The sequence below is a fragment of the Molothrus aeneus genome, chromosome 3 (genome assembly GCF_037042795.1).
Source record: "Molothrus aeneus isolate 106 chromosome 3, BPBGC_Maene_1.0, whole genome shotgun sequence".
In the NCBI taxonomy this organism is placed as follows: Eukaryota; Metazoa; Chordata; class Aves; order Passeriformes; family Icteridae; genus Molothrus; species Molothrus aeneus.
The window spans coordinates 6,757,625-6,774,007 of NC_089648.1; the positions used below are offsets into that span (position 1 = coordinate 6,757,625).

A 16,383-nucleotide genomic window follows, 5' to 3' on the forward strand; every position below is an offset into this window, starting at 1 on the left:
TGGACACCCAAGAATGTGGACACACAGGCTCCAATAGCTGTTCTTGCACATGAATTATCACATCCTCTTCTCTAAGAGGTTTTTTACATATTACCAGCTTTCAGGAGAAAACAAAAATGTGTCAGAGCTTAAGAAACTCTAATTATCATATTTCAATTAATAAAACAATTACATAACAAGCCCAACAGGCACAAAATACTTCCTGCAATTCACAGGTACAAATTCCCTTTTTCTAGATGGTAGATCCATAATATTTTGAGTTGAGAAATAAAGCTACACCTTTCCAAGCAATATACCCTGGAGTGCTTAAAAAAATATTTCACACTGAGCATACATTGTCCAGTCCTAAGATGAAGGCCAATTTTAAGAAGTTTGTATGTGAGCAAAATTTTCTATAAGGAGTTACATCCTCTTGCACCATACTTTTTTGATGGCCCTGGGTGTGCAAAAAGAGCAAAAGAACATTTTCATAAAGCAGTAGACCAGAAAAACAGATAGAAGTTTGCAAATGATAAGCAGGCACAGTATGTGGCTGACACCATCTAGAGATAACATGGTGCTCCAGCGTTGAATCTGACAGTGACAAAACCTGTCAAGGAGGGATGCCCAGCACTAAATCCAGCATGAAAAATATATTCAATCCAGATGACACCAGGTCACCACATAGCCAGCGCATTTTTCAGACAAGCACTCCCTATAGCAAAATGTATCCATTCTCTTACATTCAGCAAAACTAAGAAATCTCCTGAAAAGAAGGCAAGGCCATGACAGCAAGAGATTGGCCCTAGAGGGCACCCAGAGCCAGCTAATCCCCAGCCGTGCCCAACCTCCTCGTGCCCCTTGCTGGTGTAAATTACCTTGGGAGCATCGATGAGCAAGTTCCTTTGTTACTCCAAGGTCTCTGATGTCCTTTCCTATTTAAAGGATGGGGAGAGAAGTGGAGGTGTGGGATGGGAAAAATCTGTGTCAAACAAAGCAGCATCTTGCTGGAAGTACTCTTGGTATATTTAGTTTTTATCTTTAATCAGAGAAGACAAGGTAGCACTTGAACTAAAATCTCATTAAAGCCCAGGTGCAGACAAAGCAACAGTCATTGAACTTGGGGCAAATCAGTTGTTGGTCACATTTTAGCCTTTTCCTCTGAAACAATTTTGTTACACAGGTAAGACCATCTTCATTAGCCAACACCAAAAGTCCTGCTCATCTTCCTCTAGGATACAGCTGGCTTTGTGTGCAGAGGGGACACAGCAGGGTCCTCAGCACCTCTTAGACCTTCCCTCATCTCAGCTAGAGGACTATGTCTGGGATCAACAGATTTCAGTCCTTGGCATAGCATCACAAGGTGATACATCTTTTCCCCACAGCAGGAAAAACAAGAAACAACCACTCTGCTATTTCACAGTGGCTGGTAAGAAGCATCCTTGCAGCAATTTTATAGGAAATCTGTAAGATTTTTCAATTACACCTGGATAACATCACCTTCAACTTAAGTCTTCATTTGAATTTACATCACAGCTATAATCTGGCAGCAATTTCCTCTCATAGAGAAAATAATAATTGGACAATTAAATGTGAAAGCTCCATGAATCAGTGGGTGAGCCACATGAACACAGGTTGGTTTTTCTTCTCCATTATAGTCCTACTGCCTTGTGGTTCCTCTGATGTAAGCTCAGTTTCAGCAGAGTTTGCTCCTCAAACTTTCCTCCTACACACGCACACACCATGGCTTAAAGGTCCCTGGCTCAGCAGAAGGGCACTGCAAAGACAAAAAATATTTGAATTAGCAACAAATGAGGATCCTGTCCAGCGTTCAGCATGTCCTGCCGTGCTGCTTTTCAGGTGGGGGACTTTGTGAAGATAGGAGCTGCTATCCCAGTTTTTCCAAACACAGAGATGTCACTCTCATGGCACTCCTGTTAGGGGCCTGATAGTTGAGCCCTGTGACAACACCATGACAGAGCAGCCCAAGAGAAACCAACGACAGGGATAACTCCTGCACTCCTTCAGAGCAAGTCCACAGCTCTAAGGAGACTCCTGTGGCCAAAACATTCAGAAGAAGGGAGTATTTGAAGGAACAATTTTCTCCCCCTCCTTTGCTGAGGGACACCACTAAATCACACTGTGGCCCTCACCATATGTGATGATTCTCTGAGAGATGACAGTCAGGAGCATCAGGACAAGCAGCCAGTGTTCCACACACAACACTTGGAGAATGGAATGGACTGAACTTCAGGGATACTGTACAGCCCTTCCTGCAGTGGGAGCCCTAGCAGTGCTGGCCTGGGGATTTGGCTCTCAGCTGATGGCATGTCAAATGAAGGATAACACCCATGAAACAAAACCCATCTGCTAGAGCAGGGACACAGCCTCCCCATGCTGCCCTAATCCCAGCCCTGGGCCCCTGTGACTTCCAGGCACACTGCCCATGGTCAGGCTGGCCAGGGAGCAGACTGGAGAGCAGGAGCTGTTACCATTTTGGTGAAGATGTCCACACAGGCATTGCGGATCCTCTCTGGGGTGGCAGGGCTGTCCAGCCTGAATGACTCTGTCAGGCCAGAGTCCTTCCTCGCTGAGTAGATGGCATCTTTAATGGCATAAAACACTGAGGCAGACAGGAACAGGGGTGGCTCTCCCACAGCCTAGACAGAGCACAAGCAAGAGTGAGGTTTGCCTTCCAGATGGGAGCCTCAGTCTACCAGATGTGCTCAGTGATGAAACATGATGCTAAAAACAGCCTCCAGTGTGCCAGGTGTGATCAGTGAGGAAAGACTAAACTAAATCAACCCTCAGTCCACTTAAAGAAGAAACAGGAAGAAAATACAAGCTTTATCACACAGAAAAGCCACTTCAGTTCTCTCTAATGGACAATCAGGGCAGCAATGTGCAGGTTACTTCAGTTCTTCCTAACTAGAAAGGATAGTACACACATTTCTGATAAGAAACAGAAAAACATCCTGACCTCAGAGTAACCACAGCATGATGAGATGAACTGTTTAGACTCACAGTATCATGACTTTATCCCACTCAGCTTCAGAGTGTTATGGGGCAGTAAGAGGCCCACAGACCCCACAGGCATACCTTGGAGGAGTAAACTGCCTTGCTGTTGGGGCAGTCACGGAGAAGGGACACGTTGAATTCTGTTGGGATGTCTCCAAATGCTGGGATTTTGTACATGCCAGGCCCTCGAGTGTACAAGTTCCCTTCAGGAGAGTAACGCAGCTCCTCCATGGTGAAGAGCCCAATGCCCTGGACAAAGGCTCCTTCTATCTACAAACACATCCAAACAAGGTTACAGGCTCTGTTGTTGTTGTTCTTCCCTGCACAAGGACAAACAGTGATGACATCCACCAGGGCTTTCAACCCTTCCCACCTGACTCAGATCCCGCTTTTTATCTCTAAAACCCTTGTCCCTTCTGCTGGGTACAATCTTTGCACAATTCCTGTGTTCCCACATAAATGTGGCTGCATTTCCCTGGCAGGTGAAGCAATTTACAAATACACAGATTTTCTGTAAACACAGGACAGGAATTTTCTGATGAAGCAACAGAAAAAAAAATAAAATCAATGATAAAATATTGATTTCTTCCCAGGCAGGTGAACATTGAATGCGTAGAATTTGCTGATATATCAAAGGACAAGTAGACTAAAAGGACTGAAGATGAAACATCTAAAGACAAACTATTTAATGCTTTCTATTTCAGTATAAATGCTTTCCTAAGTGCAGTGTATTATCAGGTCAGCAGCACAGACACCCACAAAACACTCCCATATCCATTTAAGTACTAAAAAACTTTGCATATTTTTTCTACTGTAAATTTTAGGAGACAAAAGATTATGAGAAGAGGATGTGCTTGAACAACACTGCATAAAACAGCTCTGCTCTCTGTGCCCACTGAGGTATCTGCCAGCCAGAGCAGTCACAAGCATCCATTGACCCATCTCTGTGTACTTGTATTCCTGCACTCATGGCACATCCTTTCTCTCCTGTGCCCCCCAGATCCTCTGCAGCAATTTGTGAAAGGACACAGGAATTGAAGACCCCTTTGACAGGCTCCATTTAGCCCATCTCTCAACTCCCAAACCTAAAGCAACAGGCTGCAAAGACACAAAATCCCTCTCTCCTCTTGGACATTTCCAAAAAAAAATCTCTTTCAGAAAAAATGTCACTTTCAAGGAAATTTCATTTTAGCTGTAGCAGAGCTTTGCAATTTATGCTCTCCTGTCATCCCAAATCCTGCAGCAGTTTCATTGGAGTTAGACCATATCAACATCTAGAGTTAGCCAGCGAGCTAAGATGGCTAGATAAGTACACATCTAACAATTCATCTCTTGGTCTGTCAAACAACCCTGTTTTATTACCTTTATCTGCTAAGAGATAGTGTGGTTATTACTGCACAAAATTTTGAAGTAATCTTGTGCCTGCCCAAGGACTTTGCAAGATAAGTGACTGGTTCAACTTCCTATTGAGAATTCTACACAGCAGTAGCTGGAGGACAGAATCTGCCACCCTAACTCTTTAGTCAGGAGAGTTTTCACTAAATTAAATAAATTTAATATTGAAAGATAGGAATATAAATATCAGGTGTGGGATTTAGCCTGAAAAAAACATCAGTGGGGTGGTAAATGAACAATATCCTGTAGTCTTATTATCCAAGGCAAAAATCCCCAAACCCTAACAGAATATTTCCCTATGTAATTCTGTGCCAAGTTAAAAAGGGTGTGCTTGCAAAGGCCCATCCTGGAGAGGGATAATAAACAGCAAAGCCTGAGAGCAGTGTGATTGCCTTAACATGATGGAAACAGCAATACTTTTCACTTACCTGTCCTATATCTATGGCTGGGTTCAGACTGGTACCAACATCCATAACAATGTCTGTGCGAATGTTCTAAAAAACAGGAATAAAGGGTAAATCAGCACAGATCCCTGGAACTGGTCCACCATGGTCTCATATGAGGAAGAGTATCCCAATACTATCCCACATAATCATATCTCAGCTGAACTTCTCATACTGATTTTTAATCTGAGTTCACCCCAAAAGTAATTGAAAGGAACTCACTGGAGTTTTCCCCAGAGGTCCAGTGGACCCAGTTAACATTAATTCCAAGATGCTGGTATCAGTGGCCTGTAGCTCAGCATAACCAACTAGGTCAGATCCTGATTTCATTTTTTTTTCTTTCTTTCCAGAAGTCGTCAGTGTTATTTTTAATGATTAACTCAATTCCAGGATGTTTCTGTACTTTTGTGCCAGCACAGTGCTGCTATCTCTTACTCAAGCAAATCCAATAACTTTTGCAATCATTCATTAAGCCCCAAATCCCCACAGGGTAGATAATTATTGTTTTATTACACTTTTCGGATTGCTGCACTGTGGAACAGAGGAGTTAAGAAATTTCCTGAAGGTCACACCAGACCAATGACAGAGCCAGGAATGGGCTGACACCCAGTATTTGTTCTGTTTCACTGCTGAACCCTCACCTTGTGGTCCCCTGTCAGGCAATCTATCTCAACCTCAGAGCAGGCAACTCCGTAGCTGAAGTAGGAGAATGGTTTCCCTTCGTTCTTTTCAAAGTTGTAGCCAACTTCAGGAATTCTTGATACAAAGAGAAACAAAACCACATTTAATTTCATGAAAAAAACCCAAATACAATTACATTGCTACTTATCAAAATCCTTATTCACTTTTGTTTCATTCCTTCTGTCAAGTCCATGCAGAAATTAAAAGTGTAAACAACTATAAAGAGAAATCTGCTCAATCTACTCTGTATTCTAAAACCTGATTGAAACTATTAAACTGTTTTAGCCATCTTTATTTGCCCATAAATCTCAGGGTTTGTGATGACTATTATCTACCAATCCAGTGGAAAATCATTTGCTTTTAGAGTGCAGTTGAATGTTTCTTTAAGGTCATTAAACTTCAGAACAGAGTTAAGCTGAAGCAGAGCCTCTGTTAAGCTTAGAACTGATTTTAAGCACAGTTAATGCCAAATTTGACTACTTATACTTTATCTGAAAACTAGTTTATTAAAATGCTGACAAGTCACTTGGTTAAGAGAAAAAATACAGGGATGCAAAAGAAACTAACACATAGTGTATTTTAGCCCTAAATAGGTTCTTCTCAACACTATGCTTATTTATTAATGTCAACCCCTCAGCCTTAAAGATGATGGATCTCTGCTTTCCTCCAGCAGTAAAGCTGACTAAGAGAAGTGCCTCATTTCAGAACTACACAGGGCCCAGCAAGAGTCTGAAGTGGGAGAACACTGCTGGAAACACTGGTATCTGCTCCTGTCACAAGAAACAGGATTTTCCTCAAGGACAACCCTTCTCCTTTCTTATCCTGCATGGCAGTTCTAGTGCAAAACTAGGCCACAGGGCTGACACAGAGCAGAGCCCCAGGCAAAGCTCTGATTTCATTTATGCCTCTTCAGCCCAAGGTCAGCTGGAATGAAGTCAGATCTACTCCAGATTTACTTGCCCTCAGAGCTGTGCTCCATAAGGAATCAATTCTCCCCAGCCAAGAGGCTGTTAACCTCAGCTTATCACTTGTAGGTAGGAAAGGTAATGCAGCTTTAATTTAGAACAGTTACAGGGGGCTGGGGGCTGTAAATCTTCCCAGAATTTCCCTGGATGCAATCCATGCACTTGAGTCAGTGCCTCTGCAGTGTGAATTTTCACTCACCTATAAAACCCCGTGGCTGACAGGCTGACACAGCTCTCATAGGCGGTTTTAATCTAGCAACGTGAACAAGAGTTTGAAAACAGTGACATGTACAACCAGCTCGTTCAAAATAACTGCACAAAAACATTTCCAGGAGGCCTCAAGCAGCAAATGTCCAGTGACAGACAGCTGTCACACTACCCAACTCCAGCACTGCCAAATCATGATTGCAGCTGCTTCCCCAAACAGCCCCATCAGCAGCTACCAAGGGCAGAACTCGAATCGTTGGCAGAGGATGAGAGCTGCTTTTGTTTGTTTGTCTCTCAGCTACAGGTTAGACTTTTAGCCTCAGGGACAAAGGTTAAATTGACAGGTCATCTTGACTTGCAAATCCCAAAGTCAAAACTCCTCGGATGAAGAGCAGAGCCTTACAGACCATCCATCTCTTCTCATTGAGGGGACAGAGATATTGCAGACAAGGAGCACTATAGGGGCTGAATGGCAGCTCAACAAGAGCTGTCTATGCTACAGAATCCCTTCATTAAAAATCAGGTTTCCTTGGGAAAAGGAAAGGTCCTTTCCTGTCCAAGACTGTAGCCTGACTACAAAGATAAACATAACCACTTGAGACTTTTGTCTGATGAAGTTTGTCATAGGCAGGCCCCAAAATCTGGAGAAATCTCAGGATTAAAGTAATAACTGATGTCTTGGGGATGACCTCTTGTAAGTTTTAATTACTTGGAAATCTGTGCCAGGTTTGTGTTTCATTGTCTTTGTTCAAATCTATGCTAGCAAGGTGCAGAAGGCCTGGAGGACACACCCGCACACGTGGTTTGCCAATTAAAACAATCTCTGGTAATGTCCACTTGTCTCATGGACAGACACAAACAGCTTACCCAGTCTTCCCAGGATCCTTTGGGATTAGACTGTTTAATTGGCTCGAGTCTTTTTAGGATAGTCTGACATGCATTCTAGAAAAAAAGAAGAGTGAGAAGAAATACTTTAAGATTTGAATTGCCAGCTTATGGTATTAAGAGCCCTCTAAGAGTTTTAAAGAACCTTGTATTTAAATCAATATTGCCTTTAGGACTTGGGCAAATCATAAAAAGGAACAAAGTTTACTAATGGATGTCTTGCAACATAGGAAGAAATGTTGCCTGAAAAGGATTTTAAAGGAGATTGGCTGTGCTGATAGCAGAAAGGAATCCCAAATTCAGCACAGAACTTTCTGGACCATGACACAAAATATAAGACGTCTGCTCATTTATACATTAACTTTATCTGTACCCTATCTGTACAGGGCAACTCAGCATAGCTTACAAGATGATCCTTTAACACTGAAAGAACAAAAAATTTCTTCCCAAAATATAACCTACTCAGATAAGCTGTGCAGAGAATAAAAACAGCCTGATTATTTTACTTTACAGGATTCACTCCCCCTTGTCTTTTAAATTGAGAATGACCAGTACTAAATTCTTCTTTTAAAATGGAAAAATCACATACCCAGCAAATATATATGCATTGGTAACTCCACCATGGCAGACAGCCATGACCATGCCATTGCTACAGCAGGACATTTGCTCTGAGCTGATCAACACTTAGAGCTGGTGGAGAACAGCTCTCAAACCATTTGCTATTAACACATGCAGCAAAATACATTTGTTATAGATAAGGCTGAATTAATTACTTTGAAGCTGGGTATTTAAATGGATACTTTGTTCTGCTCATTCTGAGCAATCCCAAACACTCTTTTTAGAGCTACCAAAGGACTGAAGGAGAGTTTCAAATAACTTGAAAAAAATACAGTAATTGACAATCTAATGCCACTGCTATACCAGGTAGAGATATGAGACATCCTTACACTGGAATTGCCTTTTGATGGCTTCCTTAAGCAACAAGAGATAAATACAGGGCAGCTTTTCACGCCCTGGAGCCCTCCCTCGTAACCCAGTGCTTTAGCTAACTCAGCTGCCGTACATAGACGGCCATTCCATTGATGTCGGCGCTGACGGAAGCGGCTGTCGGGGAGGTGTTTGGGACGGTGTTTGTGCTGGTCTCACTGATGTAAATCTTGGAGGTAGGGACTCCCAGGGCCCTGCTAGCAACCTGTGAAGCAAAGGTGAACAAATTGGTAAGCAGCACTTCTTATCCATGAGCATTGTCAGTCGTTGCTCACACTGCCGGCATCAACACTGCAACCTGTACCCTCTCCCACCATAAACTCCATTTTTCCTGCAGACTGAGTTGTTCCAGTGACTGAGATCTGGCCGGGACATTGTTATATTTGAATTTCACAGACTGAATGTGTGTGAGCACACACAATGACAGACATTCACTTCACTATTATGAGACCAAATTCTTCCCTCAGCAGTTAAAAAAAGTCCGAATATCAAAAGCCCTATGAGATTTTCCTGTCATTTTCCAGCCAAAGGAATTTTGCTCCCTTAAGTTTTTTTAACTACAAAAGCACTAGCATGTGCAGATATATTTTCAATACAACTACTTTTTATATGAAACGGATAGAAACTGTATCTTTATGAGGTGAACTGAAATTGCCAGAGTAGTTAAACTGTAAGCATGACCTGCATTATTTACATAATGAGATTTAAGATGATGAAGAATCTAATTCTAATACTCAATTGTGATAATACTCTGGAAATCTAACACTGCTGCTCAAACAATGAAGAGGAATCAGTCCTGATTTGTTACTCTCTGCATGCACATGGAGGAAATGTCAAGGTGCCTGAGGCAATGCTGTAGGGAGGGTGTAATTGTCCTGAAAAAACATCTTATTCAGTTAAGCCCAAACTCATTATTACCTGAATCATTTTGGTGTGAAGTCCTTGACCCATCTCAGTCCCACCATGTGTAAGTAACACAGAGCCATCTGTATACACATGGAGCAGGGCTCCAGCCTACAACAGGGAACATTAATCATCATAAATTAACTAGTGGAGCACTTAGCAGGCTACAGAGAGAATTCATTCAGAACTAGACTAAGGTTGTCCTTTGGTGCAACTAAAGCCACTTGTTTACACTTGAGGCGACTTTGCTTTAGTCTCACCCACTCACTAGATGCTCCAGTGACATAACAAACCCCAGTCAGTATTTTCAGCTCAGAAAGCAGGTGAAGTAATCCAATCCTGCCCCTGTGGAACACAGATGCACCCTTCATCTCAACTTTCCAACACCACTGACAGTCCATCAAATCAGCTCCAACACAGGAGCAATATTTCTGCTATTGAGAAAGGCAGAAAAATCGACCCAACACGATACCATGGAAATGCAGTTATATTGTGGTGTCTTTTGGACAGTATAAACTGGAAACTGGTGTGGTGCTCATTTTGGCTTGAAAAATGTGTGCTCTTTCTTAACTAATTCACTACTTCTTCAAGAAGCTCCAGTTTGGTACAAATGGAGGAAGGCCTGGGGGAGGCAGCATAAATCCAGCTTCTCTAGTGACAGAGCAAATGACATTTACAGACCTGGTTCAGAAATGGGACAGTGAAACTGATGCCAAATTTGGTAGGAATGATGCTCATCCCTCTCTTTTTCCAGCGGTTCTGCCTGCAAGGAAAGAACATTATTCATACATCCATGAGCTATTTATCCTAAATCAATACTGTGCTTCCCTCTGACTGTGCATCAAATGGAAATTAAACACCTGACTGTGATAAAGACTGAGTTCATCACCAATTTGCATTAAAGGCTTTCTTTGTGTGTTCCAACAAGAAGAAATTGCAACTGAAGATGTTTTCTACATGCATTATAGAAACAATTGTCCATACTATTAACTGTTCAGTTGTATATACAAGCCAACTAAAAAAGTCTATGAGGCAGAGGAAAGTATAAGCAGATTGTCTTGATAGTCACGTGAAAATCCTAGCTGGCCTTAACAGACCCCCTCTTCTTTGCTACAGTTCACTTACAAAATCACATCATGCTGGGTCTGATTCTGGCCCTATTTATGCTACCAGCTCACTGATAGACTTTTCCTCTGACAGTGAACATAAAGGGATTTCAAAAGGAGAAATATTTAGAAGACAGTCTGTAAATATGAGGTGTAACTTCCCATCACTCGAGTTGCTAAGAGAACTTCAGAAGTTAGTAGGCAATGGGTGCACCCAGTGACAAGACAGCTCCAGGGCACCTACTTGTTAAATTCTTCAATCAGTTTCTTCCTGGCATGATAGCCAGAGCTGGACAAACATTCATCCCAGCATCTTCGTAGAGTAAATCCCTCCAGCTTTTGGTTAAAATGAGTAGTGTCTCCTTCGTGGTACAGATTGAGTTTCCTCACCTTCCCAAAAAGACACAGAAAGGATAGACCAAGTTTAATGCTTCAGACAAGGAGGGATGAGATCTAAAGTGTGTTGGTTCCTGATTTTACTTCTTTGCTCTTTCTACAAAGAGCCAAGGAGCAAAGCCATTAACAAACATATATCTATTTATGGGAAAACATGAACTAAGACATTAAGGCTGGAAATTTTCAGAGACTGGGACTTAAAGCACATTGTCAGTAAGATTAAGGTACCTGGTTCCTTTGGACTTTCTTCTTTTTAATATCTATCCTTTAACCAGATGTTACAAAGTTGAGGCTACCAAGGAATTTAATTACACAGAAGATAATCCATGCTAGAATGTATTTGTCACACAAGTTTGAGATCCTGCTGGGAGCTCAGCAAAACTGAAGAAAAATTACTTATGCTTAAAAATCTTGTGTGGCTGATGCAATTCTCAGAGCTTGTTCAAAGGCAGCACCCCCCTGGAAGGTGTCCGTGTGTCTGTACCTCCTCAGGTGGCAGGCCACACTTCCGAGCCACGTCACTCATCCAGCACTCAGCAATCATCATTCCCTGGGGCCCTCCAAAGCCACGGAAAGCTGTGTTGGAAGGCAAGTTGGTTTTGCAAACGATGCCCACGCTGCTGACATTGGGGATGTTGTAGGAGTTATCCAAGTGTAGTAGGGCTCTGTCCATTACCTGGTGAAGAAAAGGAATGGAGGTGGACACATTTTACATAAATTGGATTCTCACCAGTGCCAAAACCAGACCAGAAGCTCTGAAGCTAATTTACAACAATCAGCACTTTCTCTAGCACCCTGCAGTGCTGCAGCCAACACAGCTGGATGAGCACTGAGGTGCAGCCAGAACTGCCTCCCAGGTGCAATGGAATGTCAAGTGGTGTCCTCCTGTATGGAATGCAGGGTGACCCCAGTGACTGGGAATGATTGGCATCTGACTCCATTGATTCAGAAGGCTGAACAATGCTTTATTAAAATATACTATATTACATGAATACTATATTATAACTATACTAAAGAGATACTATACTATACAAATATACTAAAGAATACTAAAGAAAAACTCATGACTGTCTGAGACAGCCAGGACACAGCTTTGAGCCAATTGGCCAAGGAAACAAAACAATCCTCAGCAGAATCCAATTGACAAATCACTTCAGGTAAACAACCTTCCTAACACATTCCACATGTGCAAAAACAACAGGAGCAGCAAGTAGAGATAAGAATTGTTTTCTTCTCTCTGTGCTTCTCCGGGAAACAAGTCCCAAGAAAGAGAATTATGTCTCTCTGTTCAGAGAATGTGAATGCCACACTCCTGAACAACAGGACAATAAGCACACTTCCCTGTTGACTCCTATGGCTCTGGGACAGATTGAGCTTGAAAATCCTTTTTTGGCCCTGGGCTCATGCTCAAACTGTTAGTAAATGCCATTGTCTGTCAGGAAGAAACAGTTTTCTTTTCACTTCTCACATTTTGAGTAATCTTAAACTGGAAAAGTGACTCAGCACTGGGCTATGGCAGGAAGGGCAAACATCTGAAATAAACATTTTCAGTAACTACTGAACTGCAAGATTTGAGATCTTTGTCCGCTTATTGTCTACATTTGGAAAGGGCCAGAACTTTTTTCTGGCTTGTGTTTCCAGACTTCCCTTCCAGCAGCAGCACAGAGAGGACATTACACACAACCAAACCTTATCTCTACATGGAGCACTTTCCAGTCTCCTGATTCAGACACAGTCAAAAAGGCAATTACACAGATGTGCTCTCAACCAGGCCCTCAGCTTATGCAGACACTTGCCTGTCATTCTGTTCTGCCCAGCACCAGCCACATGGCCAGCATCAAATGTGGTTCTGGTGGAGAGCTCCTGCAGTTCTTTCTATTGAAAAGGATCAGTTTTTGCAGAAAATTATCAAAGACTTGGTGGACTGGAGGAAGTGAGCTAGAATAAACCTGTGTGACACTAGGCTATTGAGTTGGTCACTCATATGACAGAAAAGGAGAGTTTTTTACTCATCAGTGCAAAACTTCTTGGAGACAAACTCAGACCTTGGGCCCATTTTTTGTCCTTACTGCTTGTGAACACAGTGTTGGCTTTAGCCAGTCCTTTACAAGCTTGCCCTGATCAACCTATTGACTGGGATGCTTCTTTCTCCAAGGAACCATCTTTCCCCAGAGCTGGGGATCTATCAGCCATCTTGCATTGTGCAATAACTTTTCCATCACAGCCCTCTGTAATGCAAAGCAAACATTCTTGACCCCTTTGCTCAATATGAGTTATTACAGCATCCATAAGAATCATGTGGTACATGCCAAGACAGGTCACAGCATTTGTAGAAGCTCCAAAAGCCCTTCAAAATCTGTTTTCAGTCATGTCAAAGAGCTGCATGTGCAAGCAATGCTGTAGGCAACAGCTCTCTGAAGGCAGAGCAGAAGGTTGCACAGAAACACACCTTCTGTTTAATTAGCCACCAGAAAATTTTACTTACACCATGAGAGAGGTCTACAGAGTTGCCCCCATTGCTGTAGTATGACACCTCCAGACTCTTGACTTTCCCATTCTTCATGAAGCCAACCTGTCAAGAGAGTGTCTCCTCGGTAATCAGTTTTCAACAAAATGTTCTGGTTTGTGCTTGCCCCCAAAAACTGAATGGACCTCACACAGGCAGAGAGGGCTGAGTGTCCCCAGTGCAGCACAGGGCAGGCTGAGGGAGAGCCCCACTAAAGGGTTCATGCATGTGTCAATCTTGCTCCAGAGAACTCTTCTAAATTAAGTGCTGGCTGCTTACCACAGCCACAGTTTCTTCAAAAGGCTTTTGCTTTCAAAACCAGCAGCAGTTGGAGGGGGATTGAAGCAAAGGGAAGCTAACCAAGCACGTTGCTGTGTAAAGGATGCTTTACAGGAACGGGCAAACCTCTAAAAGAAATGTGATTGTCAGCAGGGTCAAAGTCTTGGTTGCAAGGAAGGCAGAGTTATTTATGCTGAGGTCACAAGAAGGGAACCATCCAAGTTGAAATAACTTCTGCAGCACTTGAACAGAAAAATGCTACAGCCCATCTGACCTGGCCCATCTGCAGCGGGGGAGATCAGCAGTGAACCAACCACAGCAGCATTTTTTCACAATATCTTACTGCTCTCTGATGTCTCAGGGACAGCACTGAGAGCACAGGGGCTCTGCTCATGTGTGTGCATACCTTGTACCTGCCCAGGAAGGGGTGCCTCCCACCACTGATCAGCATGTCCTCATCTCGATCCAGCATGCAGCGCACTGCACGGCCAGTTCTGGGAAAGAACGCAGGTTTTTAGGCAAAGCCTGAAATGCACAATGCAGCTCCTGCAGAACAAGGCTCTTCTCTTTGTCATTCCAGGGTGGCAGTGGACAGTTAAGGGTAAATTGCTTGGTTCATATATCTTACGCTTCAGAAAATGGCAAGACTGAGTAAAAAAAATAAACATGTCCAAAGTTGGGACTTGTTTGTGAAAACTCTTGCAAAGACTCTTGTATTAAAAAAAAAGGATAATTTCTTTTAGAGATAGATGCTAATAACTGAGCAATCACTGTTTTCCAGACTATTTCTCAAGGCACTCTTTTGCCTTTAAAAAGACAATGCCACAGGAATTATGTAATAATGCAAAGTACTAACTAGCCTTCAATTTGACCTTGTTTTTATTTGCTTATTTATTATCAAGGAGGAAAACAAAGGGGAGAGTAGGAGTGATTCCTAATTTTCTAACAGTTTTGCCTTCCAAGTGCCTGTCTTCAGGTTGTACCAGTACCTAGTAAATGTCATATATGTTGTTTTGTGGCCTCCAGGATGTAAAACAGTGGTTTGGCTGGCAGAGATAAAGAGAAGAAAAGGATGTAAATGTATTACTGATAAATTAGAGAAAGCAGATTGTTTGCTCAGAACAGAAAAAAATAAAGTCAATTTACAAACAGGGTGTCCTGTCCTCATCCAAAGGTATTGTATCAAACTGCTGCTGTGTTGCAGGATCCCTGCAGCTCTGCCAGCAAGGGCAGAACTGGGAAGGGCAGGGCAGAAATGTCACCTCAGAGGCCATGTCTACCCAAAACCTGCACACTCAAACATGAGCCCACAGAAAAACTCCAGCAAAACTCCAGAAACCAGGAGCACACTTCCAATCTACTCTTTACAAATGGTTGCAACCTAGGTTAAATCCCTGAGATTTTAGGGTTTTGAAAAGTGTGGGTTCCAAGGCCTGCCACCATTCCTAGGGAAAAATCCCAAGAGGGAGTTTGCAGTAGAGCAGACATATAATGATGCAAGACTGGTGTAGTAGAGTTTTGAACAAAGAAGAGATTCTCATACCTCTATTAAACAAAAAAACCTATGGCTGGTGCTGGATTTTGAAATGGTTTGAGGTGAAGTGAGGGGGAAAGGCAAATAATTTGAGATCCAAGAGTTTTCAGAGAGTAAAGAATAAGGAGGTTTTTCCCCTTTTCCTATTAAAAGCTGCCATTCCTACATAAACTTAACCCCTCTGGGCAGGTTCAATCCCTCCTACCATCTAGGAACCCATTTGACACCTCCTTTGGGAAATCCCAAGCTTGCTATAAATTGTACATTAAGAAGACATGCAGAGTATTGAAAAGTGCTCCAGCAGAAATGGTGCTCCAGAAAGAGGTAGCCTGGGACAGTCTGAAGGAAAAAAATCCCTCTTCCCCCACACCTAAACTTACTTGAAGGCTGCAACAGCCACTACAGATGTCAAAATAGTACTCCTAGTCTCTTTTCCTCCAAATCCTCCTCCCATTCTTTTCACTCGAACCACAACCCGATTTGAAGGCACTCCCAGTGCATTAGCAGCAAACTCCTAAAGAAAAACAAAACAGCAGGACATGTAGGGAGCTCAGCTGGTGTTAGGAACTAAATGCCAACACATTGCCTTCCTGAAACCATTTCAACAGTGCAAATATTGGATTTGATGGAACTGGAGCCAATAAGCCCAGCATTTGATCTTTGAGGGGAAAAGGCACTGCAGCACACAGGGTCAGATTCAGGAAAAGACTGGCACAAGATGAGGTAACCCAGACACAGGTCTCATTTAGCACAGGCTTTGACATCCATACCACCCTCACTGCATTGAGAGACCTTTGGACACTCTTGGTGAGCCAGTAAACAGAACAAGGACACCCCATGGTGCCAGTAGCCAATCTCATGGAATGGGAGAGCTGGTGCACAGCCAGTGGTTTCACCACCTCTCCTTCTGATGTGTCATTCAAGCATTGTGTCTCCTGAGCAGCTGGGACCCTCCCCAGAAAGGGCTAAGCATATAATCCCTCCTAACAAAGATGTGTTGCCAACAGAAATATCCCTGTCACCTGGAAGGAGATTCAGGGCTCCAGCGAGGATGGATAAAGGCTTTAGATCCCATACTCAACTCTAAACCTATGTGGTT

At 42.8% G+C, this 16,383-nt stretch overlaps 1 protein-coding gene across 1 annotated transcript in view; it reads right to left on the reverse strand.

Annotated features, from left to right (window-relative positions):
• Positions 1-1,644: 1,644 nt before the first annotated feature.
• The window catches only part of XDH (xanthine dehydrogenase), a 48,723-nt gene continuing 33,984 nt past the window's right edge, over positions 1,645-16,383 (reverse strand). The window contains exons 23-37 of the mRNA XM_066547770.1: positions 15,665-15,798; positions 14,157-14,244; positions 13,451-13,537; positions 11,450-11,641; positions 10,814-10,959; positions 10,145-10,226; positions 9,479-9,574; positions 8,637-8,765; positions 7,556-7,630; positions 6,681-6,733; positions 5,477-5,591; positions 4,821-4,886; positions 3,079-3,267; positions 2,472-2,639; positions 1,645-1,756 (exon numbers count right to left, since the gene is read on the reverse strand). Of these exons, the coding sequence (XP_066403867.1) occupies positions 1,706-1,756; positions 2,472-2,639; positions 3,079-3,267; positions 4,821-4,886; positions 5,477-5,591; positions 6,681-6,733; positions 7,556-7,630; positions 8,637-8,765; positions 9,479-9,574; positions 10,145-10,226; positions 10,814-10,959; positions 11,450-11,641; positions 13,451-13,537; positions 14,157-14,244; positions 15,665-15,798 (1,671 nt within the window). The 3' untranslated portion in view covers positions 1,645-1,705. The remainder of the gene's footprint in view (positions 1,757-2,471; positions 2,640-3,078; positions 3,268-4,820; positions 4,887-5,476; positions 5,592-6,680; positions 6,734-7,555; positions 7,631-8,636; positions 8,766-9,478; positions 9,575-10,144; positions 10,227-10,813; positions 10,960-11,449; positions 11,642-13,450; positions 13,538-14,156; positions 14,245-15,664; positions 15,799-16,383) is intronic.